Source organism: Oncorhynchus mykiss, chromosome 23 (genome assembly GCF_057628025.1).
Source record: "Oncorhynchus mykiss isolate SJ-2025 chromosome 23, ASM5762802v1, whole genome shotgun sequence".
Taxonomy (NCBI): Eukaryota; Metazoa; Chordata; class Actinopteri; order Salmoniformes; family Salmonidae; genus Oncorhynchus; species Oncorhynchus mykiss.
This window is the reverse complement of record NC_143044.1, coordinates 60,290,001-60,299,409: the sequence shown is the minus strand read 5'-3', so window position 1 is coordinate 60,299,409 and position 9,409 is coordinate 60,290,001. Positions and strand designations below refer to the sequence as shown.

Genomic DNA, 9,409 nt, shown 5'->3' with positions numbered 1-9,409 from the left:
TTATGTAGTGCTATGTAGTGTTTATGTAGTGCTATGTAGTGTTTATATAGTGTTTATGTAGTGCTATGTAGTGCTATGTAGTGTTTATGTAGTGTTTATGTAGTGCTATGTAGTGTTTATGTAGTGCTATGTAGTGTTTATGTAGTGTTTATGTAGTGCTATGTAGTGCTATGTAGTGTTTATGTAGTGTTTATGTAGTGCTATGTAGTGCTATGTAGTGTTTATATAGTGTTTATGTAGTGCTATGTAGTGTTTATGTAGTGCTATGTAGTGTTTATGTAGTGTTTATGTAGTGCTATGTAGTGCTATGTAGTGTTTATGTAGTGCTATGTAGTGTTATGTAGTGTTTATGTAGTGCTATGTAGTGCTATGTAGTGTTTATGTAGTGCTATGTAGTGTTTATGTAGAGCTATGTAGTGTTATGTAGTGCTATGTAGTGCTTATGTAGTGTTTATGTAGTGTTTATGTAGTGTTTATGTAGAGCTATGTAGTGTTTATGTAGTGCTATGTAGTGTTTATGTAGTGTTTATGTAGTGTTTATGTAGAGCTATGTAGTGTTTATGTAGTGCTATGTAGTGTTTATGTAGTGCTTATGTAGTGCTATGTAGTGCTATGTAGTGTTTATGTAGAGCTATGTAGTGTTTATGTAGTGCTATGTAGTGCTTATGTAGTGTTTATGTAGTGTTTATGTAGTGCTATGTAGTGTTTATGTAGTGCTATGTAGTGTTTATGTAGAGCTATGTAGTGTTTATGTAGAGCTATGTAGTGCTTATGTAGTGTTTATGTAGTGTTTATGTAGTGCTATGTAGTGTTTATGTAGTGTTAAGTGGTGTTTATGTAGTGTTTATGTAGTGCTATGTAGTGTTTATGTAGTGTTAAGTGGTGTTTATGTAGTGTTTATGTAGTGCTATGTAGTGTTATGTAGTGTTATGTAGTGTTTATGTAGTGCTTATGTAGTGCTATGTAGTGCTATGTAGTATTATGTAGTGCTATGTAGTGCTATGTAGTGTTCATGTAGTGCTTATGTAGTGCTATGTAGTGCTATGTAGTGCTATGTAGTGCTATGTAGTGTTTATGTAGTGCTTATGTAGTGCTATGTAGTGCTATGTAGTGTTTATGTAGAGCTATGTAGTGTTTATGTAGTGCTATGTAGTGCTTATGTAGTGCTATGTAGTGTTTATGTAGAGCTATGTAGTGTTTATGTAGTGCTATGTAGTGTTTATGTAGTGCTATGTAGTGTTCATGTAGTGCTTATGTAGGGCTATGTAGTGCTATGTAGTGTTCACGTAGTGCTTATGTAGTGCTATGTAGTGCTATGTAGTGCTATGTAGTGCTATGTAGTGCTATGTAGTGTTCATGTAGTGCTTATGTAGTGCTATGTAGTGCTATGTAGTGCTATGTAGTGTTTATGTAGTGCTTATGTAGTGCTATGTAGTGCTATGTAGTGTTTATGTAGAGCTATGTAGTGTTTATGTAGTGCTATGTAGTGCTTATGTAGTGCTATGTAGTGTTTATGTAGAGCTATGTAGTGTTTATGTAGTGCTATGTAGTGTTTATGTAGTGCTATGTAGTGTTCATGTAGTGCTTATGTAGGGCTATGTAGTGTCTATATATGTAGTGCTTGTGGGTGTTGAGATAACTCTTTGGTCAGCTGCTGAGTATAAGGTTGTTGAATGGTTGGTATAAGGTTGGTTTAAGGTTGGTTTAAGGTAGGTGTACAGCTGGTGTAAGGTTGGTGTAAGATTGGTGTATGGTTAGTGTACGGTTTAAGGTTGGTATAAAGTTGGTGTATGGTTGTTGTCAGGTTTGTGTTAGATTGGTGTATACAGTGGCTTGCGAAAATATTCACCCCCCTTGTCTTTTTCCTATTTTATTGCCTTACAACCTGGAATTGAATTGAACCTGGTTGAATCATTTGATTTACACAACATATCTACCACTTTGAAGATGAAAATATTATTTTATTGTGAAACAAACAAGAAATAAGACAAAAAAAAACAGAACTTGAATGTGCGTAACTACTACTTTATAGAGCCACCTTTTGCAGCAATTACAGCTGCAAGTCTCCTGGGGTATGTCTCTATAAGCTTGGCACATCTAGCCACTGGGATTTTTGCCCATTCTTCAAGGCAAAACTGCTCCAGTTTCTTCAATTTGGATGGGTTCTCCAGCTCCTTCAAGTTGGACTGGTTCCGCTGGCAATCTTTAAGTCATATCACAGATTCTCAATTGGATTGAGGTCTGGGCTTTGACTAGGCCATTCCAATGTATTTAAATGTTTCCCCTTAAACCACTCAAGTGTTGCTTTAGCAGTATGCTTAAGGTCATTGTCCTGCTGGAAGGTGAACCTCCGTCCAAGTCTCAAATCTCTGGAAGACTGAAACAGGTTTCCCTCAAGAATTTCCCTGTATTTAGCTCCATCCATCATTCCTTCAATTCTGACCAGTTTCCCAGTCCCTTCCGAGGAAAAACCTCTCCACAGCATGATGCTGCCACCACCATGCTTCACTGTGGGGATGGTGTTCTCAGGGTGATGGAGGTGTTGGGTTTCCGCCAGACATAGCGTTTTCCTTGTTGGCCAAAAAGCTCAATTTTAGTCTCATCTGACCAGAGTACCTTCTTCCATATGTTTGGGGAGTCTCCCACATGCCTTTTGGCGAACAAGAAACGTGTTTGCTTATTTTTTTCTGGCCACTCTTCCGTAAAGCCCAGCTCTGTGGAGTGTACGGCTTAAAGTGGTCCTATGGGCAGATACTTCAATCTCCGCTGTGGAGCTTTTGCAGCTCCTTCAGGGTTATCTTTGGTCTCTTTGTTGCCTCTCTGATTAATGCCCTCCTTGCCTTGTCCGTGAGTTTTGGTGGGCGCCCTTCTCTTGACAGGTTTGTTGTGGTGCCATATTCTTTACATTTTTTATAATGGATTTAATGGTGCTCCGTAGGATGTTCAAAGTCTCTGATATTATTTTATAACCCAACCCTGACCTGTACTTCTCCACACCTTTGTCCCTGACCAGTTTGGAGACTGCCTTGGTCTTCATGGTGCCGCTTGCTTGGTGGTGCCCCTTGCTTAGTGGTGTTGCAGACTCTGGGGGCCTTTAAGGACAGGTGTATATATACTGTGATCATGTGACAGATCATGTGACACTTAGATTGCACACAGGTGTGCACTATTTAACTAATTATGAAGGTAATTGGTTGCACCAGATCTTATTTAGAGGCTTCATAGCAAAGGGGGTGAATACATATATGCACACACCACTTTTTCGTTTTTCGTTTTTTATAATTTCACTTCACAAATTTGGACTATTTTGTGTATGTCCATTACATGAAATCCAAATAAAAATCTATTTAAATTACAGGTTGTAATGCAACACAATAGGAAAAACACCAAGGGGGATGAACACCAAGGGGGATGAACACCAAGGGGGATGAACACCAAGGGGATGAACAGCAAGGGGGATGAACACCAAAGGGGATGAACACTTTTGTAAGGCACTGTAGTCGTTGAAAGATTGGTGTATGGTTGGTGTAAGGTTGGTGTAAGGTTGGTGTAAGGTTGGTGTAAGGTTGGTGTAAGGTTTGTGTATGGTTGGTGTATAGTTGGTGTATAGTTGATGTATGGTTGGTGATAAGTTGGTGTAAGGTTGGTGTATGGTTGGTTTATGGTTGGTGTAAGGTTGGTGTATGGTTGGTGAAAGATTGGTGTAAGGTTCGTGTATAGTTGATGTATGGTTGGTGATAAGTTGGTGTAAGGTTGGTGATAAGTTGGTGTATGGTTGGTGTATAGTTGGTGTATGGTTGGTGTAAGGTTGGTGTAAGGTTGTTGTAAGGTTGGTGTAAGGTTGGTGTATGGTTAGTGTATGGTTGGTGTATGGTTGGTGTATGGTTGGTGTATGGTTGGTGTAAGGTTGGTGTATGGTTGGTGTATAGTTGGTGTATGGTTGGTGTAAGGTTGGTGTATGGTTGTTGTAAGGTTGGTGTAAGGTTGTTATTGGTGTTCCTCAGGGCTCAGTCTCTCAGCATCAGTGTATACACAGTACGGTCACAGAGGGAGAAACAGCTGGCTGTATACTGTACGGAGGAAGACCCACGACAGGATTTACCAGTGATGCCGTTGTCTTACAACAGGTGGCGTCATACACAAGTCCGTCAACCCAAGTGCAGTAGATGTCTTTCCCTTTGTTCTGAATCCAGGTCATTGGGGTCTTTACAACTTCCCAGATCTCCAGAGACAGGCTTTGTTAAGTTGGACCTTTCCCCTTGCTTCCTGTCCATCAAAACAGGTTCAAATATCCCCATGATTGAAATCAAATGGCTAACAGTAGAAAAAAAATATATAAAAAAAAATAAACAAAGACTACAGATGAAATCCCAAGTGTCTGGCACAGTGCACGGTGTGGTAACTAATGAATAAATACACAAAACATAAATACTTTACATACGTGTACCTGAGCTCAGACCTATAGCACCTCTCTGACATCAGAGCACCAACTGGGGGGGGGGGGGGGGGCGGGGCTGACTCGCTGACACGCCACCCGCCCAACGCTCCGTCCCCGTTATTCAAAAACTCAGAGACACCACATCATTAAGGTTTTCAGAGTTTCATAGTGCAAGTGAAATGTCTTTGTCGTCTCGCGGAAAGAACGTCCTTTAATTCCCCTTCAAGTTTAGTCCAGCTGCTCTCAGCTGCTGAACTTGGCGTGGACGATCATACGAGGCTTAGGTAGTGTTGGGGGTTGCTTAGGAACAGATCTAGGGGGGGGGGGGGGGGAGGGAGGGAAAAGGAGATAGATGTTAAAAGTGCATGTTAAGTGTCATGTCCAGAAATTCACAAGTGAATGGTTAGAAAACTTATTCTTGGCATGACTGGATAAATTGATTCATCTCAGAACGCTGAACAAAATCCTCCTTGGCCAAAATCTTCCTTGGCCAGCCAGTAACAGTCTGTCAAGCGAGACTATAAGTTGATTGATCTAATGCTGGGTGTTGTCCAAAGTATCTGGGACGCACCTGTTGTGGTGTGGAACAGGTCTCAGCGGCCTGGGGACACCGGGGACAGGTACAGGGATGGGGACACCGACAGCAATGGGACTACGAATCAGATGACCACTCCTTCCGGGGGAGTTAGGGTTAGGGTTAGCAGGCAAAGGCTTCTGGGAATTCCTGCCCAGGGGGTAGGCAGGTAAAGGCTTCTGGGTATTCCTGCCCAGGTGGTCGGCAGGTAGAGGCTTCTGGGTATTCCTGCCCAGGGGATCGGCAGGTAGAGGCTTCTGGGTATTCCTGCCCAGGGGATCGGCAGGTAGAGGCTTCTGGGTATTCCTGCCCAGGGGATCGGCAGGTAAAGGCTTCTGGGTATTCCTGCCCAGGGGATCGGCAGGTAGAGGCTTCTGGGTATTCCTGCCCAGGGGATCGGCAGGTAGGGGTTTCTGGGGTGGGCTTGGCATCTCCAAATCCTATTAAAGACAGACACACCGACAATCAATCAAAACAATCAATGAATGAAGGAATCAGTCTATCAATCAAATCAAACCAACTCTTTATTGTCCCAATTTGGAACATGTGTAAAGCAGTATTAAGTCCAAAATGAGCCATGCTGATTAATTCAAAGCTTAGTCTGAACTGAAAACGGATGGAATCAGTCGACTCAGATGATAACGTTGACCCACACACACCACCAGGGGGCGATCAAAGCCACCTAATTGTACCCCGGGTCTCATCTGAGCTCTGTCTGCCTGTATTACCTCATCGACACCATTCCTTGGTCACCATGGCAGCCAGCCCTCCCTCCCTCTCTCCCTCCCTCCCTCCCTCCCCAGACAGACAGTATATATAATATATGTGTCCAAAATGGTACCTGATTCCCTATAGGGCCCTGGTCAAAAGTAGTGCACTACTACCCTATAGGTCCTGGTCTAAAGTAGTGCACTACTACCCTATAGGTCCTGGTCTAAAGTAGTGCACTATAAAGGGAATAGGGCCATTGAAGAATCAGGCAGCATGTGATGAAGATCCGTCATGTGTTACTAATCTACTGGAGAAGGATGACATCATGATTAACTGTCTGGCTGTTACCTACTGTACAGATGTTCCACATTCACACACACACTCAGACATACACACAGACAGACAGACAGACAGACAGACAGACAGACAGACAGACAGACAGACAGACAGACAGACAGACAGACAGACAGACAGAAATAAAGAACACGCACACTCACCTACTGTACAGATGTTCCACATTCACACACAAACTCAGACATACACACAGACAGACAGACAGACAGACAGACAGACAGACAGACAGACAGAATAAAGAACACACACACACACACACACACACACACACAGACACATCGTTTCTCTAAGAAGGAAAGAGTGTTTAGATACTCCATACAGTACCATACAGTACCATATAGTATCATACCATACAGTACTATAGCATACAGTACCATACAGTACTATAGCAGACAGTACCATACCATATAGTATCATACCATACAGTACCACACAGTACCATACAGTATCATACCATATAGTATCATGCCATACAGTACCATACAGTACCATACAGTACCATACAGTACCATATAGTACCATATAGTACCACACCATATAGTATCATACCATACAGTACCATACTGTTCCAGCAACTATAATTGTTCTTTGCTCAATCATGTCACATGACCTGGATTGGAACCTTAATTGAAAGCTTTTTCCTCAAACTGTCGCCTTCTCTTTTCATGTGAGATGGTTCAGCACCATCCTCAGACAATACTTCCATTTTAATCTAATTCTAATGTCTGTTTAAGGCTTAAAATACAGGATAGCATCTTGCTTTGTTACATGATTGCGCAAAACACAGACTCCTTACTCTAATGCAGTGGTATTCAACTCTGACCCTACGAGGTCTGGACCCTGCTTGTTGTCTGTTCTACCTGGTCATTAATATCACCCACCTGGTGTCCCAGGTCTAAATCAGGCCCTGACCATTAATATCACCCCACCTGGTGTCCCAGGTCTAAATCAGGCCCTGATTAGAGGGGAATCACCCACCTGGTGTCCCAGGTCTAAATCAGTCCCTGATTAGAGGGGAATCACCCACCTGGTGTCCCTGGTCTAAATCAGGCCATGATCATTAACATCACCCATCTGGTGTCCCAGGTTCTTAATCAGGCCCTGAACATTAACATCACCCATCTGGTGTCCCAGGTCTAAATCTTGGCCCTGATCATTAATATCACCCCACCTGGTGTCCCAGGTCTAAATCAGGCCCTGATCATTAATATCACCCCACCTGGTGTCCCAGGTCTAAATCAGGCCCTGATCATTAATATCACCCACCTGGTGTCTCAGGTCTAAATCAGGCCCTGATCATTAATATCACCCCACCTGGTGTCCCAGGTCTAAATCAGGCCCTGATCATTAATATCACCCACCTGGTGTCTCAGGTCTAAATCAGGCCCTGATCATTAATATCACCCCATCTGGTGTCCCAGGTCTAAATCAGGCCCTGATCATTAATATCACCCCACCTGGTGTCCCAGGTCTAAATCAGGCCCTGATCATTAATATCACCCACCTGGTGTCTCAGGTCTAAATCAGTCCCTGATCAGAGGGGAACAATGGAGAAAAAAACCCCGCAGTGGAACTGTCTTGGCGGTCCATAGTTGAGTTGGAGGGCTATAGTGGATGTGTCGCCAGGCCAAGTTCAGTACAGCTGGGTTTGTCTCGACTCGGTTTCTGCTCAGTAATGGCAAAAGCCCTTGAGTGACGTTGGCTGGTTTACAGCGGGGCGGTCGCTCTGCCTCATCGGGAATATCACAAGTTTCACACGTTTTTGTTTTTGTTTTTGAGAGGTTTCTATACCCCTGAAAACTTTAGTGACGCTTTGAGGGCTTTCGTTACGCTGCCATCCGTCAAGTGATCGTAAAGTGGTTATGTTTCCCCTTCGGTTCCACTATTGCCAAGAGCTGTGGGACGAGGGGAAACTGGCACATTACAAAGGTTCTTTCTCTATGAGGCCTACTGAAGGTTCTGTGAAGGCTACTGAAGGTTCTGTGAAGGCTACTGAAGGTTCTGTGAAGGCTAACTGAAGGTTCTGTGAAGGCTACTGAAGGTTCTGTGAAGGCTACTGAAGGTTCTGTGAAGGCTACTGAAGGGTCTGTGAAGGTTACTGAAGGTTCTGTGAAGGCTACTGAAGATTCTGTGAAGGCCTCTGAAGGTTCTGTGAAGGCTACTGAAGATTCTGTGAAGGCTACTGAAGGTTCTGTGAAGGCTACTGAAGATTCTGTGAAGGCTACTGAAGGTTCTGTGAAGGTTACTGTTGAACAACTACTAATCTGAAAATATTTGCAGCCGGTATTGTCACGCACGGACGGACGATTTGAGTACGATCCAAAATACAGGCTACAGTGTCAAATGGGGAAGACAAATTGAATCCAGGCCAGAAGGAAAGTGCACGTCTGATGGAATCCAGACATAAACCTGCGACTGTGAATGCAGTGGTAACTGTACAGCGCTCTTACCATTCATCTTGTTCCTGAGTTAGACCCTAGTGGGCAAAATTGGCTCAAATGAGGCTTTTCACAATGAGGGTCTTTTTAACAGCAAAACGGGTTCAAATGAGGCTTTTCACAATAAGGGTCTTTTTAACAGCAAAACGGGCTCAAATGAGGCTTTTCACAATGAGGGTCTTTTTAACAGCAAAACGGGTTCAAATGAGGCTTTTCACAATAAGGGTCTTTTTAACAGCAAAACGGGCTCAAATGAGGCTTTTCACAATAAGGGTCTTTTTAACAGCAAAACGGCAGTTATCCACTAGGATGGACACAGACAGCGTCTTTACTGAATACCAGAAGACCCCCATAGACACCCCATAGCCCTGGCTAAGCTGCCCCCAGCTGAGAGGCTCTTCGTGGGAAGAGTCAGCAGCCTGGTCAGCCTCCCTGGAGCTCCTAGGTCTGGAGCTGGGACCAAACATCTGTTACTGCTACAGGATGGGGGTTGGATCGGACTGGCAGTTAGACCACGACTACAGGCCTTGCTTATTAATGCTCGAAACCATTGGATTTTCTGGAAAAGCAACAGTTGAAAGGGAAGGCCTGTCTAAGCCTGTCTCTTATGCAGTGAGATATGGTATAGTCCAGTGAGTTAGCCAGAACTGAACACACGTTCTGATTTGTTGCGGAAACCAAGTGTTCCAGTTTAGACCCGTGGACATTCTAGAACTGGAATTTCATCGCCGGAACTCGGAACGCCGGACACAACATTCTACTGCAGTAAAGTGGGCCGTTCTGACAGCTTTATCCAACATTAGTTTGATATGGCTCAACTCAATTTACCACGTCTATTTACGCCGAGCTCGTTCCAGACTATAAATCAATAAACGCCCTCTGCCTCCTCAACAC

General features: G+C 43.6%; 1 protein-coding gene across 1 annotated transcript in view; it reads right to left on the bottom strand.

The window, feature by feature from the left end:
• Positions 1-3,258: 3,258 nt before the first annotated feature.
• LOC110510837 (disintegrin and metalloproteinase domain-containing protein 12) overlaps positions 3,259-9,409 on the bottom strand; it is a 226,301-nt gene continuing 220,150 nt past the window's right edge. The window contains exons 22-23 of the mRNA XM_090217802.1: positions 5,010-5,452; positions 3,259-4,751 (exon numbers count right to left, since the gene is read on the bottom strand). Of these exons, the coding sequence (XP_090073928.1) occupies positions 4,682-4,751; positions 5,010-5,452 (513 nt within the window). The 3' untranslated portion in view covers positions 3,259-4,681. The remainder of the gene's footprint in view (positions 4,752-5,009; positions 5,453-9,409) is intronic.